We start from the raw sequence: 22448 nt of genomic DNA, 5'->3' as shown, positions 1-22448 counted from the left end.
GAGCTGTACTATCCCTGGCCGACTGCACTTTGGGCACAGCATCTGTGATGGATTTTTCAGTCTTCAGATCTTAAGCATACTTGTGAACTTCCTGTAGGCGTTATCTATGAACACCAAAGTGAGCACCATGTTGAATGATGTTGAGCACCCACCTCTCCTTCATCTCCTGTTAGTTATGATAATCCTACTGAATTCTGCACCTCTACCCACCGGCAGAGTACATGGGAACGGAGAGCAAGCTGGAGCCAGGCTTACTTGGAGTGTCCATGATGACAAGAGGACTGACCTTGTATTCTGTGCTAGCCTTGTTTGCCTGGATTCCTCTGCTGCTTCTGTGGCTGGTTGTATAAATGAGAGCCATGGCAAAATCACTGTTCTCGGCAAGGATCAAAATTACTTCCATGATGAGAAGAGCCTAATGGGGCTGGCGTCTATAGCAAAGGATACTTTAAAAAATGGTAGAGAACAAAGATTTGGCTCTGTCCAGGTCAGGTTTTATTGATGAAATCTCCACAGCCTTCAGTTTCCCAAAGACATTGTCTTAACTCAAAAGGTATGTCCATCGCTTTTGCCTGAACTTGTGGTATAAAAGGTACTTTTCAGCCACCTATATTTGCCCATCATTGCCTCATTCCTAAATGGATGACGGCTAGCTGGAGAATATTCCAGTGACGTAAACCTGCCCAACAGCTACCCGGTCTGGAAAAGTCTTGAAGGTTTGACCATCTTGGAGCGGTATGAGGCTGCTGAGGGACAGGAAAAGTAGGGTAAGTGAACTCAGGCTTCCCCTAAGGGGTCACAGCCAAAGGTAATTGAGGAGGCTGAAGAACAGGTTCAGCAAGTAGATACTGGGAGAGCATCTAGAGCAGAATCAGAGTAAAAGGGATGAGCAAAAGTCAGTAGCATGCCTTGCAAAGAGTTCAAAAGGTCCACTGGAATCTGAACAATGGCCGTGTTGAAATTATCTAAGGTTACGCATACATGTAGAGTGCACTATCACACATGAAGGTATCCTGGAGCTGAGTAGGTGCGAGTTTAGTCAAACTTGGGGCCTAGCGGGATTACTATGATTGGCGGACAGCCAACTAAGCAACTGACGCGGGAGCAGTCGACAGTATGCCAATGATGGGCAGCAGGTGACAAGGGGACAGATGGTGTGACAAGAGATAGACAACACCATTTGTATCGGGAGCAGTATTCTTTGAATTTAGCGGAGCACACAAGCGCTTTGACCTGTTTGTATTGTGGGTTTTTAACCACGCCCACCAACTCCCGCCCATCACTTTCACTTGTTTGTGGGCCAGCCTTTCAAAAATCCCTTAATGTCATTGGTAAATGCTTTACATTTTCCCGTCTTGGGGGGGTGGGGGATCTTGGTTACCACCTTGCAGACTGACCCTGTAACATGGAATATAGCACGACTGCCGTTATACTTCAGCAAGGGGGAACTATTTTTTTTCTTTTCTCTCTCTCCTTCATGCTCCAGGGCAGCCATGGCCCTCACAGCGAGAACAGCGCCAACAGCACAAACTCCATTGCCGGTATTGGAATGCTGGTCACATTGTTCATACTCTGATTCATTTCTTTTGGCTCTCTCCTTTACGTTTCATAGCTTTCCCAACAACACTTCTAATTGATAAATGCATTACTAAAAAAAAAAAAATTCATAGAAATCCACAAAGAGGCTCTCCCGGCACAGCAGGAGAACTGATACTACAATATTCACTGCACTCTGGAAAAGTCACCCCATAATGCTTTGCAAGCATTCGTTTTCAATACATTGTTGCCCATAACACAGCCTGTGGTGGTCCTAGGTCAATGGGCCCACTACCAAAATGTTCAGTATGACACTTTCTGTTTGGGTCATCTCTGGGTCCCCACACTAAGTTAGTGGAGACCCCAGAAATAATAACCACTCCCAACATTCAGTTAATTTTTAAGCTCTCTTATGGCTGGAACGTTTGTTTTACAGCTTGGAGTAGTTTGTGTTCAAAGGGCCTTAGTATTGCAGTAGGCCTGAAAACGTGTAAAGCACTGCACCCTTTAGGGGCTAAACAAATGGCTGCACTACATTACTTTGTGCCACTCTATTTTCATGTGGTTATGCCTTTTAGGGGATAATTATATGGTTACATGACCATGTTTCTTGCAAATTATATTTTTATTGTGGTGTCCTCTAGGGGCTGTTCAGAGCATTGCAGTCAACATACTACAATGTTTGCTGCGCTCTGTTGTCCCATAATGCTTTGTAGGGCATTCTTTTACAAAACATTTTTGCTCGTAACTCAGCCTATAGTGGTCCTAGGACAAAGGGACCCTTTCAAAATGTTCACCATAACCTGCTCTGTCTAGATCTTCTCTGGGCCCTCACACTAGGTTAGTGGGGACCTCAAAACAATAACCCCTTCCTCCATTCAGTGTCTTTAAATGCGGTCATGCTGGAGCATTTGTTTTACAGCTGAGAGTAGTTTATGTTTTAAGGGGGTTGTTTGTAATATCATTGCATTAGGCCTGCTAGCCCTGAAAATGCTTAATGTATTACGCCCTCTAGGGGCTAAATATATGGTTACACTGCAATACTTTCAGTCATTTTCTTTTCGTGTGGGTATGCACTCCAGGGACTAACTATATGGTAACATGACCATGTTTCCTACAAATACTATTTTCATTGTGGTGTCTTCAAGACACCACAGTTTTGAGCATTACAGTCTAATGCCAAACATTTATTTCTGATAAAGGTTTTTGTTGTGTTAATATGATAATTGTATATGTTTTATTAATCTATCCTTTTTGCAATTATGACCATGATCCAGGCCAACTTAATAACCTTAATACACTATGACTGTTTGAACACTCTTGATATGTTTGGGTGACCTTTCTAGTTTATTTCTCTTGTTACTCCCCCATGGCTGTCTTGTTTTAGGAATTGTGTTGCCAGCCAGAAACTCTGATGGTGGCTTAGTGAATGTGGTATTCTACTGGAATTAGCATGGCAGATTTAAATTAGGATGCTAAATGGCAACATTTTTATTTTTGGCTGCAGATAGAGGAAGAAAGTAAATGGAAGTGCTTTGGTTATATGCAGGGACATCGGAATTATGTGGCAATTAAAGACCCAATTATGAAGCAGGGTTGACTAATTTATTTGGCAATAAAGGTCCAGTTATGAATTTACAACACCAATAGCTCTAACTCAAGCAGATACAAGACCCTTTGGATTGCAAATGCTTGTTACAACACGTGTTCCTGGACTTCGTTTCCACACCTAATTACAGCATTCTCTGTAAAGGGTCTTAACTTGTGCTTCTCTTGAAATACCCTCCATTCCTCAACAATTTTTTCTCTGGCACATAAAGCATTTAAAGTTACGCAGCTGCTTCAACACGGATCCGACACCACCAGCTTGCGGTATGGAGGGGTAGGTTCCAAAACAGTGCTCTTTGGGGATGATGCACAAACTCACCAAATCTCACTCTGCGGGGTGCTGTTTAAGTCTAACAATCAATCTGGTATTTCAACTCGGACCACAATGTGCTTTTTCCTGTATGCAGGAGGGAGTGTAGGCAATCTCAAAGTTTCCACCATAATATATCCTTCAAATGGTCGGAGAGCTTCTCTTCCTGGCTATGGCCAGGGTTTATCTAAACCGTCAGTGGAGCCACACTTCACCTGGTCAGCATGCAGAAGCTGCTGATACATGCACCCCTGATATTCCCATGTCTTCGCACCACACCTTTCAGATTGGGCTGTGCAACACTTTCTCCGGACTTTCTAGTAAATTGTTCCTTGCAGCTTATAATGCAACCCTGATTAGTGATCTCACCTTCCCTGCCTCCCTGTATTATACTCCAAAGTTTGCTCATGACCTGTGTGTATCGGTGCAGTGTGCTGAAGGAGTCCTTAGGTTTAAGTGTCAAAGTGCTCTTACCCCGTATTCTAGATGACTGGGTCAGTCACTGTACATCTTTGCCATGGTCTCTTGGCTTAGTTTCTCTCTTTTCATAAACTGCTGTATCTTGCATCTTACTCTGTTCTGTGTCTCTTACACTATTGCCTATTACTGCTAACAACTATGAGCTCGCACTAACCAGTTCTGTATTTGATTTTTCTCTCTAGTTCTCTGTCAAAATCCTAAAGCCTTCTCACTCTTTTATAATTTTATCAATGTTCCACAATTACTTTTCGGTAGATAATTATAATCTTCCCAAGAGGAGAAATGTTTGCCAGTGTGACCTAGGGCAGGCCCCTCTCCATGAAGGAAATGGACACTCCCGTTGTCATTCTCTGCCTTTTTTCTCTATGGAAAGTTTGTACTTCCAAACTACTGGGTTGTACGAGTTATGCGCACACTTGCTTCTTTTGCACATTATCCAGACAACCATCACCAGCACTAAAATACAATCAAATCTCCCAGCTTTCAATAAAGGGCAACACTCGTGACACTGTTGAAAGAACAAAAAACTCCTTTATTACTTTAGCAGACAGATTTATTGGCGTTCACAGAACGTCCGTATCATTCAAGTGTCCATTACAAATAAAATTATAAAACAGAGGTCACTAACTCCCTTTAAAAACACTACAAAATTCAGAGCTGAAGTGGCTTCTTTATTTCAGAGCCCCATCACTGCCGAGTACAGAGGAGAGCCTGTGAAGATAAAGAGAGATTGTGAGTTCAGAGACAAACACATTTATACATCCCAGAGAGGGGAAGGCTCATAACCCGAACACAAAGACTGTGTATGAGCTGTATCTTGGGGACTGATGTGCAATCAACTTTTATTGCAACAAGCCCTTTGTGCACGTTCCTGTAACTTCAAGTGCAAGCTTATGAAATAAGGTCGTCTAACTCTAAGCACAAGTCCAGAGAAAAGGTTCCCGAATACAGGGTTCTATATCCCAAAACAAGCAAGTGTTGTCAAGTGAGTGCCATTACCAAGAACAAATCTACTGAACAAGCTTCTACATCTCCATGCACAAGTGGCGATATCTACAGGCACCTTGGAGTAACAGGATCCTATAGCTTCAAACACAAATCCACTTTCAAAAAGCAGAAATCATGTCTCCAAGAAGGAATTTAGCATACCAGTCTGTATGATCATATGTCTCCAAGCACAATTTATTTACCAGGCCCCCATATCAGGGCGCACGTGTACCCTTACAGGCTTCTAAATGGTTATATACCAATCTATTGAACAAGCTCCTCATCTCAAAGCATATGTTCACCAAAGAAACGTCTACATTTCCAAGCACAAATTATCAACTACATTCCTAGATCTTCAGAACAAAGGCCTGCCCAACATGCACAAATACCCATAAAGCACGGCTAGTGATCGCACTTCTACATACTTTAAGCAAAAACCCACCCTTCCAAATTTATGCATTTCTAAACATATGTGCATCTACCATGATTGTATATTTTGGTGCGCTACTTGGTCCAACAAGCTTGTTATATCCTAGTTAAAACAGATATTCCACCTGTATTCAGAAACAGATTTTGCACCCTCCCCCCAGTCAATCATCTATAAGAATCAACATAGAAGGACCAGGCGGTGCGTTTACTTTTTGGGCTGTTTTGAGTCTCGGGTTCTGGAACCTTCCAGTCCATCTTGCGACCTTTCTCATAGAGGCTCTTCAGCACCTTGCGAAAAGCATCAGGATCTGTGCCATTCTTGCTCAGCTTCAAATACCGCCTGTACAGCGACAGTGCTGTGCGGGCGTCCTCAATACTGTCGTGAGTCTCTCCCTGGATCTTCAGCTCTGGGAAATTGAAAAAGGTGAAGGAGGAGCAAAGAAAATGGAAGGAAAAACCTTCAGTTTTACAACAACATACAAGATGCCAAAACAGTGGAAGATGTTTTTAGTTTATAACGTCACCATTCTACAAACATTCCATTACAGATTTTCAGTATGCTTTTAATGGTGTGTATTGTTTTAAGTTTCAATGATGAACAAGGTACTTACTTTTAATAAGAATTTTTTGGGTGGCAACTCCACCTGCAGATTCCTCACCCCCAGAATCTTTTCCAGGTGCAAGACTGGATCCAAAGAGTATAACAGTTCTACTGTGCCAACAGGTGGCTCCTCTGCTCCAGGATCAAAACAGTAGTGACAACATCGAGCCATAAAAGCAGCCGTTCTGGGGCGCTGATGTCAAATCTTGATCTTTTTTCCACATTCACTGAGGCAGAGATGAGACTGACAGAACTAGCGGTGCAGCAAAACTAACTGGGGACATTATTAAAAGTTGCATGACTGCTCCCAACAATGGAGAGGTTGGCAGGAATGGTGAGTAACCTGCAAGTATCCACCAGAAAAATCACTAATAAAAGTAAGTTACTTGTTCTTCTAATGAATACTTCTACTTGTAGATTCCTTACCTTTTGGATCAGTACCAAAGTATTACCTCCAAGATGGTGGATCTGAAGAGATACACACACCAGGAAGTCTTGCAACGTAGATCTTGCGAAATGGCAACACCTACGGAGTTCAGAGTTGAGGTAATGATGCCTGGTGAAAGTATGGACTGGAGCCTGTAATGGAGCTTGGCAGATATCCCTAACAGGACTATCTCTGCACAAACCTAAGTGGCTTTTGCGCCTTGGTAGAATGGGATTTGATTCACTCAGGAACCTCCTTGGCAGAAGTGTAGCAGATTTAGATGCACAGCACAAGCCAGGTTGAAATTTTCCACTTTTGAATTGCCTTCTTTTTCTTGGAACAAGCACAGCCAAAGAAAACCTAATCATCAATCTGGTGCTCACTGGTCCAGTCAATGTAGAAACTGAGGGTCTTGGGAGGATTTAGAGATGCAGTCTCATTTCCTCTATGGTAGAATGAGGAAGTGGTCAGAATGCTAGAAGAGTTGACTGGTCCACATGAAACGCGTTAACCATCTCCCGTAGAAATGAAGCCTTTGTCCATAGAACCAATTTGTCTGGAAAAACTCAGGAAAGTAGGCAAACAGACAAAGTCTATCCATAATGTATGTCCAGTCTATTCCGTAAGGCATTGAGCTGATGTAAAAGCAATTGAGAACATGATCTTCAAAGTAAGCAGTGCAAAGAGCAAACCAAAGGGTGAACCATTTAGGACCGTGGCCACCAGGTTCAGGTTTAACTGAGGCATGACAAAAGCAGAGGGGTGGAAACAAAAGGGTCAACCCTTTTAGTTAACACTTAACAATGCGCGTCTTGCAAAGTTAATGCTTATCTGGCAAACAAAGAAAATCTGAAAAGGCTGATCGATAACTCTTAGCAGTGCCTGCAGCAAATTCTTGCCTGGGCAAGGGAAGCATAAAGCACTACACATCATATGAAGTTCCTTGGAGGGGATCAAATCCCTTCTCCTCACATCAAGAAATAAAGTAGGAACAATGTCTACCCCTTCTCCAGCCAGTTTAGCACGATTAGGATCATCTGCGCACGGTCCTATAATGCAACTTCCCCAAAACCTGGGAAATCAGCTGAATCAAGAGAAATGCCTAGTGGAGTTTGAAGTCCCAACTCAGTGGTAACAGCGGGGTGTACAACTGTGGATTGGGTGTCTGTGAGCTGAAAATGAGGTCCACCACAGTGCTGCCATAGAGGGTGACAATGGACTTAATTGTCATTGGGTGAAGGTGCCACTTTGGATGGCATGATAACATCAACTCAGATTATTGGGCCACAAGTTCAGAGAGCCTGTGAAGGTGGCTCACAAATTTCAATACACCAGGACCATACCCTTGACGCCTCCAGAAACGGCAGCAAACCCACACCACAGTACTGCAGGGCTTTCTTTGCGTGAAAAACAAGACAAGCTTCACGCAAGGAGAAATCATGGTCTGGGGAAAGGCAGTGGTTACAAACCTTGTGATGGTCTGACCATTGCTACTTCACATGGCACAGAGACAGTACTTGAATGGCATTTGTTCCATCACCCTTTGAAGCTCCACATTCTCTGGTATAGAGAGTAGCTGAAGAGAGCACACAGCGCCCAGAAAGGCATCGGGCCCCAACCTTTAGGGACTCAGTTGCTGGGCGTGGGTATCTGAAGAGTGCTGACAAAAGGAAACATGATTGACAGATTCTTCTGACGGTGGAAATCGAAGTTTTCACTGCATGAGCTTGAAGAAAAAAAACAAAAAAAAAAAAACACATACAGAAGAAGCGTCGAATCTCAGTCCTGTCAGTGTACGTCCGAATCCGACGGCGGAAAAAAAACAATCTATCATCGATTCTCTGCCCATGCATATTGAACACTAAGGAAGGAGTCACAGTACATCCTTTGGTTCGAAAGACTTAATTGAAGTAAAACAACTTGCACAGGTCCGAACACAACACTAGAAAGCAGGAGCATGCACAGCATGTTTATCTTCAGCCACACTTGCTAGGAACATATGGGTTTCATTGTAATAATAGCTGCTCCCACACCACTTAGCTGAGCTCTACTGTCATCTCGGTCACAAAGATTATGTGGCATTAGAGGACTAAATTATGTGCAAGGTTATCTAAAACAAAAGACAAGTTATGTGCCATTTTGCAGCACACTATGACAAAAGTATTTTGATCCATTCGAGCTTGAAGCAACAATTTCTGTTGAAATGATGTGGCAAGTGTAGTAAACTGATAATTATGAGGTAAATGGGCTACATCATATAAATCCAGAGACCCTCGCCATTGTTTTATGAAGAACTTAACCTTAAGACATAAATGAAACCTAAACATTCTAATCCCAATCAGTGCTCATTGCTACCGACACGTTCAAGCTAGCTACAGCAACACAAAGATGTAATGCATTTGGTGTGCAAGTTATTGCATACAGAGCTAACCATAACTGATTTTTTCAGTTTTAGTTTGCAACCATGTAAGGAAATGCGCCTTTTTGTATGGACACTCCCAAGTTTTGGCACTGACGCTGCTGGTTTTTAGACTAGTGCACTGATGCCTGTAAACCGGACCTCGGTGACTGTGCCACTACCCTTAAACTAATAGGTCAAATCGGCTTTTATACAAGTGGCTGAGCAAAGCTTACCTGTACATCCCTAGTAAATGGTACCCAGGGCATGTAAGTTTGAGGGCCCCCCAGGGATTGCAGCACTGGTTGTACCACCTTGGATGAGACTCCCAGCCCGTCATGTGTAGGTTGAAAGAGCCATTTTTACTGCTAGCCCGACTTTGATGTTTAAAGCAATGGCAAAGCCAGGCTTTCCCCCGGTTTATGTCGAAGTCAACCTACAGCAGGCATATCATGTCCTAAGGCAGGGTGCAACATATTCCATTGGTAGAACATGTAACTTTACATGTTTTGACAGTGAAAATGCAGAACTGTCATTTTTACTGTGGAAAATGTTGGTCGCCCACCTGGCAAGTGCAGAGTTACACGCTGACCCCCTCAGCTGTACTCTGGAATGGTGCGACCAAAGTGGGTCATCCAAGGTATCAAACAACTCGTTACATTAAGCCTGACTTGATTCTGAGGTCGAAATTAATGTAACAAGTTGCATTGTGCAACTTTAACAAAGTTGCCATTCTGTTGCCTTCACTCCTCTGTGCTTATACTAGGTGTACATGGGGTCCTGTGGCTGAGACAGCTTTATGCCTTTCTGGGGAGACGTGCAAAGTCTTGCAGGAAAGGATACAATAGGTGTTTGCTCTAGAAGGAGGTATCACCTCCCTCCTGCAGGAAACCACATGGGTGTTGGTCCAAAAGCCGAGTTTCAGGTAGAAGCTGACTTTGAAGGGCAAATGGATAACACTTGGGAAAAGGACTGCTCCATTGCACTTGGAACAGGAGGGGGGAAACCAGTTGTCAAACTGATTTTCCAAAGCTGTGTAGCCCGCTTGGTAGCCACACCTCTTGGTTGGGCTAGGGACCTCCACACACTGGGAGTGGGAAGAATGGTGCATCCCGGGATTCTCAGATTCCACACTTTGCATGAAGTGGTTATAAGATGGGAGGAAATCTGGTAGCCCATTGGCTATTAACTGCATCCTGCGGGCATTTTCTAAGCATAAGTTGGGCACACCTGGCATCCTGATCTCAGATCTCGATTGGACTGAAAGAAGGACTGACGGACTGCCCTCCTGCATTGTGGAACCAGCAAAGAGACTGTACCAACATGGACTACACCTACTGAACTTGTAGCTAGAAAAGGAGAGGGACTGTACCTGCTCGAAAAGGTGTCTCTAGAGCCCAGACAAAGCCAAGAGACTCCAAAGGTTAATAAGCTGGCCTCCTCTTCACAGCACAGGGACACAACAGCTGAGATGGTCTGGAAGGGATGAAACCAGGTTCCTTCTCAAAGTCCTCCTGGAGTTTTTCCGGGTTCCTGATAAGTCCAAGAGCCGAAGATTTTGCAAGAATTATGCTAGTTTTTTTTTGCTTTACATTCAGGACCTCCATTAGGTTTGCGAAGATAAACCACTCCAAATGCAGGGTGGACTGGTGCTTCATTGCTGGCTTTGATACCAGCTGTTGAGGAGCTTTGGGCATTGATTTTGGCACCAAGTGTGGGTTTAGGAAGCCTTGTGACTGAGGCACCACTCATTTCTGTGCACCTTCTGGGAGCCTTGTGGCCAGGGTGGCCTCAAAGTGCATTGTAGTTCGGTGCCCCTAGATGAGGTTTTCGCAGGCATCAACCCAGCTTCTTGAGGCTGGGGTGTAACAGCCAAAGGAGTGGAAAACAAAGGTTTGTGCCATTTCTGATTTGACTATGGTCTCAAGGGCCGACTCATGTTTGAGTGGTGTTCTGCCTTTACTGATGGGCAGTTCAGAGTTTGCAACTGATCTACAGTAGAAGCACGTAGTGCTGATTTGCGCCTCAGCCCAGAGGATGATTATTTTGCACTCTTGGCTTGAGGAACTCAACCTCCTCCTTGATGTCAGAGGTCCCAGGAAAGATGGCCCTCTGGACTCTCTTCTGTCTGGCCTGCCGGAACACCAGATGGCCCGGCTTCCTCTTCCTTAGCTCCAGGTATATCTTCAGCTCTGAAAATGTCAGGTCTCTCTGCCAAGACTTTTCTTTATATCCTGTGATGGGCCCACCTTGTTACCCTTTGGAAACTTGAGGTTTTCTTGCAGCTGGTGACAAGGAATGATTTGCAGGTGACAAGGAATGATTTCCAGGAACTTTGTACATGTTCCAGGGAGAGGCAGAGGCTACAGACCTTGCGATGGTCACTCCAGGGGTATTTTGTGTTACACCTAGGGCAGAACTGAAAGGGTGTGCATTTCATACCCTTGCCTAGGTGAATTCCCCAAGAAACATCTGAGAGGACTCCTCGCTAGTTTAGAATGTTGGCTTGAAGCGTACCTAACCGTGCCTGTCTGGTCTGAAACCCCAGCGCCCCTGATGGCTAAACTGTAAGTTGCTGTAGCATGGTTTTTGTCACGGTTTAAGGGTGAACTGCTGGAACCGAGAAAAAAGAACCAGTGTTTTAACACGATCGCGGAACAGACTTCCCAAATGTCCACGCCCAATGACTTAACAAAACAATATGAGGTGAAGACAGTGTGCTGGTACACTGGGAACTAAGGATGGAGTCACAACAGGTCTTGTGACTGACTTCTTTGAAGAAAAACAAGTTGCAAACATCTGGACCTAACACTAGACAGCAGGAGCATGCAGAGTATGTGCATCTATATTCATACATGCTACAAACACACATCTAGGAAAATGGTCCTCTTTGCAGGATAACCCCCAAACGTTTCACCTTCCTCCTCCTATTTTTGCTAAATTCGTTTTAGTTAGCCTTAAGACTCTGTGCAGTTTACCATTACTAACCTGTGCTAAGGTGCTTGTGCTCTCTCCTCTAAACATGGTAACACTGGCTTATACCCATCTGGCATATTTCATTTACGTATACGTCCCTAGTAAAGGGCACTACATGTTACCAACGCCTGTAAACTAAAATGCTACTAGTAGGCCTGCAGCACTGACAGTCTCACCCACTTAAGTAGACATGGTGTGCAGTTTTACACTGCTATGTCAACCTGGCAAAATAACCCTTTTGCCGGGCCTCAACGTACAAGTTACGTTGTCGGTACGTACGTGGTGGGTCGGTAAAGAAACTACAACTAGAATGTCTCTACCAGATATATCGTTACAGAAGGTAAGTAACTTGACCATCTGATAGAGACTTCTAGTTGCAGATTCCTTACCTTGAACTGATACCCGAGCAACACCATCCCCGGTGGTGGGCTGTGAACCACGATCACACCAAGAAGTCATGCAGAACCGAACGGCCAAAGTAGCCATCCCTTCGGACCTGACTGTCCGGCCAGTAGTGTCTGGTAAAAGTGTGCAGAGATGCCAAAGTCGCTGCCTGACAGATGTCCAGGACTGGAATGCCCTGAGTTAGCTCGCAAACCTTCAGGGAGTTGCTTTTTAGTCAGAGCGTAGCACATTTTGATGCATAAGATCACCCATTGTGAAATGGTCCTTGTAGGAAGTTGGCTCTGTATGTACTATTTCAAAGTAAGAACTAGCATGCACAGAGTCCAAGGGTTCCCCTTAGAGGTAAAGACAGTGGCAAAAAGAGATAATTCTAATGCTCTATTTTGTGGTAGGGTGGTCGAGCAGTAGGCTTATCGGAGGGTAGTGTTAAGCATTTGTTGTACACACACACACAGGCAATAAATGAGGAACACACTCAGAGACAATTCCAGGCCAATAGGTTTTTGTATAGAAAAGGAAAATGTCACTTACCCAGTGTACATCTGTTTGTGGCATTAGTCGCTGCAGATTCACATGCTGTGCATAGTCCGCCGTCTGGTGTTGGGTCGGAGTGTTACAAGTTGTTTTTCTTCGAAGAAGTCTTTTCGAGTCACGAGACCGAGGGACTCCTCCTCCTTTGTTTCCATTGCGCATGGGCATCGACTCCATCTTAGATTGTTTTCCCCGCAGAGGGTGAGGTAGGAGTTGTGTATGTTAGTAATAGTGCCCATGCAATGGAATGAATAAGTATGTACAAGATAAAGGTTAAGGTAATATATTTACAAATGTACAAATGTTGGAGATTACTTCCAAACGGCTACAGGCTCCCGGGGAGGCGGGTGGGCGCATGTGAATCTGCAGCGACTAATGCCACAAACAGATGTACACTGGGTAAGTGACATTTTCCGTTCGGTGGCATGTGTAGCTGCAGATACACATGCTGTGCATAGACTAGTAAGCAGTTATCTCCCCAAAAGCGGTGGTTCAGCCTGTAGGAGTGGAAGTAGTTTGAAATAAAGTTCTTAGTACAGCTTGACCTACTGTGGCTTGTTGTGCAGATAGCACGTCTACACAGTAGTGCTTAGTAAATGTGTGAGGCGTAGACCATGTTGCTGCCTTACATATTTCGTTCATTGGAATATTTCCTAGGAAGGCCATGGTAGCGCCTTTCTTTCTGGTTGAGTGTGCCTTTGGTGTAATAGGCAGCTCTCTCTTTGCTTTAAGGTAGCAGGTTTGGATGCACTTAACTATCCATCTGGCTATACCTTGTTTTGATATTGGGTTTCCTGTATGAGGTTTTTGAAATGCAATAAATAGTTGTTTTGTTTTCCTAATTAGTTTTGTTCTGTCAATGTAGTACATTAGTGCTCTTTTGATGTCTAATGTATGTAGTGCCCTTTCAGCTATTGAGTCTGGCTGTGGAAAGAACAGTGGTAGTTCTACTGTTTGATTTAAGTGAAACGGTGAGATAACTTTTGGTAAGAATTTTGGATTGGTTCTTAGAACTACCTTATTTTTGTGTATTTGAATAAATGGTTCCTGTATAGTAAACACCTGAATTTCACTTACTCTTCTTAGAGATGTAATGGCAATGAGAAATGCAACTTTCCACGTTAGGTATTGTATTTCGCAAGAATGCATGGGTTCGAAAGGTGGACCCATGAGTCTTGTTAAGACAATGTTGAGGTTCCATGAAGGAACAGGTGGTGTTCTTGGTGGTATAATTCTTTTTAGGCCTTCCATAAATGCTTTAATGACAGGTATTCTAAACAGTGAAGTTGAATGAGCAATCTGCAGGTATGCAGATATTGCTGCAAGATGTATCTTTATGGAAGAGAAGGCCAGATTTGATTTCTGCAAATGTAGTAAGTATCCTACTATATCTGTTGGAGATGCATGTAATGGTTGAACTTGATTATTATGGCAGTAGCAAACAAATCTTTTCCATTTACTTGTATAGCAGTGTCTAGTGGATGGACTTCTAGCTTGTTTTATGACCTCCATACATTCTTGTGTGAGGTTTAAGTGTCCAAATTCTAGGATTTCAGGAGCCAAATTGCTAGATTCAGCGATGCTGGGTTTGGATGCCTGATCTGTTTGTGCTGTGTTAACAGATCTGGTCTGTTGGGTAGTTTGACATGAGGCACTACTGACAGGTCTAGTAGTGTTGTATACCAAGGTTGTCTTGCCCATGTAGGTGCTATTAGTATGAGTTTGAGTTTGTTTTGACTCAATCTGTTTACTAGATATGGAAGAAGAGGGAGAGGGGGAAAAGCGTACGCAAATATCCCTGACCAATTCATCCATAGAGCATTGCCTTGAGACTGCTGGTGTGGGTACCTGGATGCGAAGTTTTGGCATTTTGCGTTCTCTTTTGTTGCAAATAGGTCTATTTGAGGTGTTCCCCAAATTTGGAAGTAAGATTTTAGAATTTGGGGGTGAATCTCCCATTCGTGTACTTGTTGGTGATCCCGAGAGAGATTGTCTGCTGGCTGGTTCTGGATCCCTGGAATAAACTGTGCTATTAGGCGAATGTGGTTGTGAATTGCCCACTGCCATATCCTTTGTGCTAGGAGACACAGCTGTGTCGAGTGTGTTCCCCCGTTTGTTTAGATAATACATTGTTGTCATGTTGTCTGTTTTGACAAGAATGTTTTTGTGGATTATGATGGGTTGAAATGCTTTCAACGCTAGGAATACTGCTAACAATTCGAGGTGATTTATATGAAACCTTCTTTGATGTACGTCCCATTGTCCTTGGATGCTGTGTTGATTGAGGTGTGCTCCCCACCCTGTCATGGAAGCATCTGTAGTTATCACGTATTGTGGCACTGGGTCTTGGAAAGGCCGCCCTTTGTTTAAATTTATACTGTTCCACCATAGAAGCGAGATGTATGTTTGGCGGTCTATCAACACCAGATCTAGAAGGTGACCCTGTGCATGTGACCATTGTGATGGTAGGCACTGTTGTAAGGGCCTCATGTACAATCTTGCGTTTGGGACAATGGCTATGCATGAGGACATCATTCCTAGGAGTTTTAACACCATCTTTGCATGTATTTTTTGTGTTGAATACATGGCTTGTATGACTTTGTAAAAATTTTGAACCCTTTGTGGACTTGGAGTGGCTATCCCTTTTGATGTGTTGATTGTCACTCCCAAGTATTGCTGTGTTTGGCACGGCAGAATGTGTGACTTTGTATAGTTGATGGAGAACCCTAGTTTGTAGAGGGTTTGTATGACATAATCTGTGTGGTGTGAACACTTTGTTAGGGAGTTGGTCTTGATTAGCCAATCGTCTAGGTAGGGGAACACGTGTATTTGCTGCCTTCTGATATGTGCAGCTACTACTGCTAGACATTTTGTAAAGACTCTCGGTGCGGTTGTTATACCGAACGGCAACACTTTGAATTGGTAATGTATTCCCTTGAATACGAACCTTAGGTATTTCCTGTGCGAGGGATGTATCGGTATGTGGAAATACGCGTCTTTTAGATCTAAGGTTGTCATGTAGTCTTGTTGTCTCAACAGTGGTAATACGTCCTGTAGCGTGACCATGTGAAAGTGTTCCGATTTGATGTAGGTGTTTAGTGTTCTGAGATCTAAGATTGGTCTCAGTGTTTTGTCTTTTTTTGGTATTAGAAAGTACAGTGAGTAAACTCCTGTGTTCTTTTGTGGACCTGGTACTAATTCTATTTCGTCTTTTTGCAGTAATGCTTGAACTTCTAGTTGTAGAAGGTCTAAATGCTGTTTTGACATATTCTGTGTTTTTGGTGGGACGTTTGGAGGGAGTTGGAGAAATTCTATGCAATAACCATGCCGGATAATTGCTAAGACCCAAGTGTCTGTTGTTATCTCCTCCCAAAATTTGTAGAACTGGCTTAGTCTTCCCCCCACTGGTGTTGTGTGAAGGGGTTGAGTGACTTGTGAGTTACTGTTTGGTTGGTGGGGTCTTGGGACCCTGAAATTTTCCCCGGTTTCTAGGGAATTGTCCCCCTCTGTATTGGCCCCGAAAGCCTCCCCTTTGGTACTGTCCCTGGTAGGTAGACGGTGTTGTTTGTGAGGTACTAGCTTGTGTGGTTTGACCTCGAAACCCCCCTCTGAAGGTTGTTTTGCGAAACGTGCCAAAAGTGCCTCTGCCCTGCGGGGAATAGAGTGCGCCCATGGCCTTAGCTGTGTCAGTATCTTATTTCAATTTTTCAATTGCCGTGTCCACTTCGGGTCCAAACAATTGTTGTTCATTGAACGGCATATTGAGCACTGCCTGTTGTATCTCGGGTTTGAAGCCGGATGTGCGCAACCATGAGTGCCTCCTTATGGTTACTGCGGTATTTATTGTTCTTGCAGCTGTATCCGCTGCATCCATAGAGGAACGTATTTGGTTGTTGGAGATATTTTGTCCCTCCTCAACCACTTGTTTTGCCCGTTTCTGGAATTCTTTGGGTAGATGCTCGATGAGATGCTGCATCTCGTCCCAATGGGCTCTGTCATATCGCGCTAGGAGCGCCTGCGAGTTAGCGATGCGCCACTGGTTTGCAGCTTGTACTGCAACCCTTTTCCCAGCTGCGTCGAACTTGCGGCTCTCCTTGTCTGGAGGTGGTGCGTCGCCTGATGTTTGCGAGTTGGCTCTTTACGAGCTGCTCCTACGACAACTGAATCTGGTGGCAGTTGTGATGTGATAAAAGCAGGGTCCGTGGGCGGTGCTTTATATTTCTTATCCACCCTTGGAGTTATTGCTCTGCTTTTGACAGGTTCTTTAAAGATCTGTTTAGCGTGCCTTAGCATTCCCGGGAGCATAGGGAGGCTTTGATAATTGCTATGGGTGGAGGAGAGGGTGTTGAAAAGGAAGTCATCTTCGACACGCTCTGAGTGTAAAGACACGTTATGGAACTCTGCTGCCCTAGCTACCACCTGTGCATACGCTGTACTGTCTTCAGGTGGTGAGGGCTTAGTAGGGTACGACTCAGGGCTATTGTCTGATACTGGGGCGTCATAGAGATCCCACGCATCCTGGTCATCTTGGCTCATAGTGGTATGAGCTGGTGAATGTGACGGAGTCTGTGCCGGTGATGTATGAGTTACCGGTGGTGGAGAGGGCGGTGGAGTTACCTTCTTTACCACTTTTGCTTGTGGTGTCTTTTCTTGTGGTTGGAAATCGAGTTTCCTTTTTCTCCTGATTGGGGGAAGAGTGCTGATCTTCCCTGTACCACTTTGTATGAAGATCCGCTTTTGGGTGTGGTCTACATCTGTGGTTTGTAAATCTTCCTCAAACCTGTGTTTGCGCATTTGGGAGGACAGTGATTGTTCCTCAGAGTACGAACTGGCTGTCGGTTCAGTTGCTGGTCGTTTAGGCACCGAAACCGTGTCTTTTGTTGTTTTCGGCTCCGACGAGATTTTTCTCTTTTTCGGTGTCGAACTTTCTCGGCATCGGCCATCTTCGGTGCCGCTGTCTCTGTGCCGAGCAGCCTCGGTGGTGCTGTCTCGGTGTCGACCCTTTTCTGCAGCACTTTCTCGGTCCCGAGATTGCTGCGTGCCTGTGTCTCGACCCGAGTCGGACGACCTCGGCACTAGTTCGCCTTTTTTCGGTGCCGATGGACGGTCACCTACTTTTTGGGTTGAGCCATGGCCTGTTGGCAGTGGCGTCCCCTGGGCTTTGTCTGTTTTCCCGTGTGGTGCTTGCTTCGACGTCTTACTCACGGTTTCTTCGACGTCGAATGCTTCCGAGTCCGATTCATGGATGGAGAAGGCTTCCTCTTCTTCTCCCTGTTCCTCGAACCCTCGTTGTCCTGTCGGCGTGGACGCCATCTGCAACCGTCTGGCTCTTCGGTCACGGAGTGTTTTTCTCGACCGAAACGCTCGACAGGCCTCACACGTTTCTTCCTTGTGCTCGGGTGACAGGCACAAGTTACAGACCAAATGCTGGTCTGTATAGGGATATTTACTGTGGCATTTAGGACAGAATCGGAACGGGGTCCGTTCCATCAGTCTCGATGTTGCACGCGGTCGGGCCGACCAGGCCCCGACGGGGGATCGAAATTACCCCGAAGGGCTACCGGAGCTCTTCAGGATTCGGTGTCGATTCTAATCTAACCCGATACCGAACGAAACAATACCGACGTAGTTTTCCGAAGTTAGGACTATCTTTCCGTCCTGAAACACGGAGCGAAAAGGAACACGTCCGAACCCGATGGCGGAAAAAAAACAATCTAAGATGGAGTCGACGCCCATGCGCAATGGAAACAAAGGAGGAGGAGTCCCTCGGTCTCGTGACTCGAAAAGACTTCTTCAAAGAAAAACAACTTGTAACACTCCGACCCAACACCAGACGGCGGACTATGCACAGCATGTGTATCTGCAGCTACACATGCCACCGAACATATATTTTCTTCGTTTATTTTAAGAACCACAGGTTCAAGATTTACAAACAATACTTTAAATGAAAGGTATTTCACTTAGGAACTTTGAATTAGCAAAATAGAATGAAAATGTCACTTACCCAGTGTACATCTGTTCGTGGCATCAGTCGCAGTAGATTCGCATGTTCTGCAATAGCTCGCCATCTGGTGTTGGGCCGGAGTGTTACAAGTTGTTTTTCTTCGAAGAAGTCTTTCGAGTCACGGGACCGAGTGATTCCTCCTTTTGTCTCCATTGCGCATGGGCGTCGACTCTATCCTCGATTGTTTTTCCCCGCAGAGGGTGAGGTAGGAGTTGAATTGTAGTAATAGTGCCTATGCAATGGAGTGACTAAGTATGCACCTATTTAAGGTTGAGATGATACATATATAAATAATTGAAGGTAACTTCCAAACTGCTACAGGCTCCCGGGGAGGCGGGTGGGCACATGCGAATCTACTGCGACTGATGCCACGAACAGATGTACACTGGGTAAGTGACATTTTCAGTTCGATGGCATCTGTCGCTGTAGATACGCATGTTCTGCATAGACTAGTAAGCAGTTATTTCCCCAAAAGCGGTGGATCAGCCTGTAGGAGTGGAAGTAGTCTGAAATAATGTCCTTAATACGGCTTGACCTACTGTGGCTTGTTGTGTGGATAACACGTCTACACAGTAGTGCTTGGTGAATGTGTGAGGCGTAGACCATGTGGCTGCCTTACATATTTCTTGCATTGGGATGTTTCCTAGAAAGGCCATGGTAGCACCTTTCTTTCTGGTTGAGTGTGCCCTTGGTGTAATGGGCAGCTGTCGTTTAGCTTTAAGGTAGCAGATTTGGATGCATTTAACTATCCATCTGGCTATACCTTGTTTTGAAATTGGGTTTCCTGCGTGAGGTTTTTGAAATGCAATAAAGAGTTGTTTAGTCTTTCTGATGTTTTTTGTTCTGTCAATGTAATACATTAATGCTCTTTTGACATCTAATGTATGTAGTGCCCTTTCAGCTACGGTATTTGGCTGTGGAAAGAACACTGGAAGTTCCACTGTTTGATTTAGATGGAACGGTGAAATAACCTTTGGCAAAAATTTAGGATTGGTTCTTAGGACGACTTTATTTTTGTGTAGTTGTATAAAAGGTTCCTGTATAGTAAACGCCTGAATCTCGCTTACTCTTCTTAGGGAAGTAATGGCGATGAGAAATGCCACCATCCAGGTTAGGAACTGTATGTCGCAGGAGTGCATGGGTTCAAAAGGTGGACCCATAAGTCTAGTTAGGACAACATTTAGGTTCCATGAAGGAACAGGTGGTGTTCTTGGTGGTATAATTCTCCTAAGGCCCTCCATGAATGCTTTAATGACTGGTATCCTATATAGGGAAGTTGAATAGGTAGTTTGCAGGTATGCAGATATTGCTGCAAGGTGAATCTTAATGGAAGAGAAAGCTAGGTTAGATTTTTGTAAGTGAAGCAAGTAACCCACTACCTGTTCTGGAGTTGTGTGTAATGGTTGTATTTGATTAATATGGCAGTAGCAAACAAACCTCTTCCATTTACTTGCATAGCAGTGCCTGGTGGATGGCCTTCTGGCTTGTTTTATGACTTCCATACATTCTTGGGTAAGTTGTAAGTGCCCGAATTCTAGGATTTCAGGAGCCAGATTGCTAGATTCAGCGATGCTGGATCTGGGTGTCTGATCTTTTGGTTGTGCTGTGTCAACAGATCTGGCCTGTTGGGCAATTTGATGCAGGGTACCACTGATAGGTCTAGCAGCGTTGTGTACCAGGGTTGCCTTGCCCAAGTTGGTGCTATCAATATGAGTTTGAGTTTGCTTTGACTGAGTTTGTTTTCCAGGTAAGGAAGGAGAGGGAGAGGAGGAAAAGCGTAAGCAAATATCCCTGACCAGTTCATCCATAGGGCATTGCCTTGGGATTGTTTGTGTGGGTATCTGGATGCGAAGTTTTGGCATTTTGCGTTCTCCCTTGTCGCAAACAAGTCTATCTGAGGTGTTCCCCAGAGTTTGAAATAAGTGTTCAGAATTTGGGGGTGAATTTCCCATTCGTGGACCTGTTGGTGATCTCGAGAGAGATTGTCTGCGAGTTGATTTTGTATCCCTGGTATAAACTGTGCAATTAGGCGAATTTGGTTGTGAATTGCCCAATGCCAAATTTTTTGTGCTAGCAGGCTTAACTGCGTGGAGTGCGTCCCCCCCTGCTTGTTTAGATAATACATTGTTGTCATGTTGTCTGTTTTGACGAGAATGTATTTGTGAACTATTATTGGTTGGAAAGCTTTTAGTGCTTGAAAAACTGCTAGAAGTTCTAGGTGATTGATATGCAGTTTTGTTTGATGTACGTCCCATTGTCCTTGTATGCTGTGTTGATCGAGGTGTGCTCCCCACCCTGTCATGGAAGCATCTGTTGTTATTACGTATTGTGGCACTGGGTCTTGGAAAGGCCGCCCCTTGTTTAAATTTATGTTGTTCCACCACAGAAGCGAGAGGTAAGTTTGGCGGTCTATTAACACCAGATCTAGAAGGTGACCCTGTGCTTGAGACCACTGTGATGCTAGGCATTGTTGTAAGGGCCTCATGTGCAGTCTTGCGTTTGGGACAATGGCTATGCATGATGACATCATGCCTAGGAGTTGTAATACCATCTTTGCTTGTATCTTTTGTGTTGGATACATGCGTTGTATGATGGTGTTGAAATTTTGAATTCTTTGTGGACTTGGAGTGGCTACTCCTTTTGATGTGTCTATTATGGCTCCCAGGTATTGTTGTACCTTGCGTGGCAGAATTTTGGATTTTGTGAAATTGACGGTGAACCCTAGTTTGAAGAGGGTTTGTATGATATGATTTGTGTGATTTGAGCACTCTATTAACGAATGGGCCTTGATTAGCCAGTCGTCTAGATATGGGAACACATGTATCTGCTGCCTTCTTATGTGTGCTGCGACTACCGCTAGACATTTGGTAAAGACTCTTGGTGCGGTTGTTAATCCGAAAGGCAGTACCTTGAATTGGTAATGTATTCCTTTGAATACAAACCTTAGGTATTTTCTGTGCGATGGGTGTATTGGTATATGGAAATAAGCATCCTTGAGGTCTAAAGTTGCCATGTAGTCGTGCAGCTTTAGCAATGGCAATACTTCTTGTAGTGTGACCATGTGGAAGTGGTCTGACTTGATGAAAGTGTTCACTACTCTGAGGTCTAGGATTGGTCTCAGTGTTTTGTCCTTCTTTGGTATCAGAAAGTACAGTGAGTAAACTCCTGTGTTTATTTGTGTGTTTGGCACTAATTCGATTGCATTCTTTTGCAATAGTGCCTGCACTTCTATCTCCAGGAGATTGGAATGGTGTGTTGTTAAATTTTGTGCTTTTGGTGGTATGTTTGGAGGGAATTGTAGAAATTCTATGCAATAACCATGTTGGATAATTGCTAGAACCCAAGTGTCTGTAGTGATTTTCTCCCATGCTCTGTAATAATGACCTATTCGTCCCCCCACTGGTGTTGTGTGGAGGGGGTGAGTGACATGTGAGTCACTGTTTAGTAGTAGGGGTTTTGGGGCTTTGGAATCTTCCTCTATTTCTAGGGAATTGCCCTCCTCTATATTGTCCCCGAAAACCTCCTCTATACTGTCCTTGGTAACTGGACGGTGTGGCTTGTGAGGTGCTGGCTTGTGTGCTTTGACCCCGAAACCCCCCTCGAAAGGGCGTTTTACGGAATGAGCTGTAATTCCCTCTGCTCTGCGGGGAGTAGAGTGCGCCCATGGCTTTGGCAGTGTCCGTATCTTTTTTGAGTTTCTCAATCGCTGTGTCCACTTCTGGACCGAACAGTTCTTTTTCATTAAAAGGCATATTG

The 22448-nt window shown here is 44.4% G+C and overlaps 1 protein-coding gene across 6 annotated transcripts in view; it reads right to left on the bottom strand.

The window, feature by feature from the left end:
* Positions 1-4445: 4445 nt before the first annotated feature.
* PAN2 (poly(A) specific ribonuclease subunit PAN2) overlaps positions 4446-22448 on the bottom strand; it is a 415349-nt gene continuing 397346 nt past the window's right edge. For all 6 annotated transcript variants that reach the window (XM_069230608.1, XM_069230605.1, XM_069230604.1 and 3 more), the window contains 2 exons: positions 5560-5757; positions 4446-4645 (listed from right to left, as the gene is read on the bottom strand). In XM_069230608.1, the coding sequence (XP_069086709.1) occupies positions 4611-4645; positions 5560-5757 (233 nt within the window). In that variant the 3' untranslated portion in view covers positions 4446-4610. The remainder of the gene's footprint in view (positions 4646-5559; positions 5758-22448) is intronic.

This window comes from Pleurodeles waltl, chromosome 4_2 (assembly GCF_031143425.1).
Source record: "Pleurodeles waltl isolate 20211129_DDA chromosome 4_2, aPleWal1.hap1.20221129, whole genome shotgun sequence".
Lineage (NCBI taxonomy): Eukaryota > Metazoa > Chordata > Amphibia > Caudata > Salamandridae > Pleurodeles > Pleurodeles waltl.
This window is presented reverse-complemented; position numbering and strand designations above follow the sequence as displayed.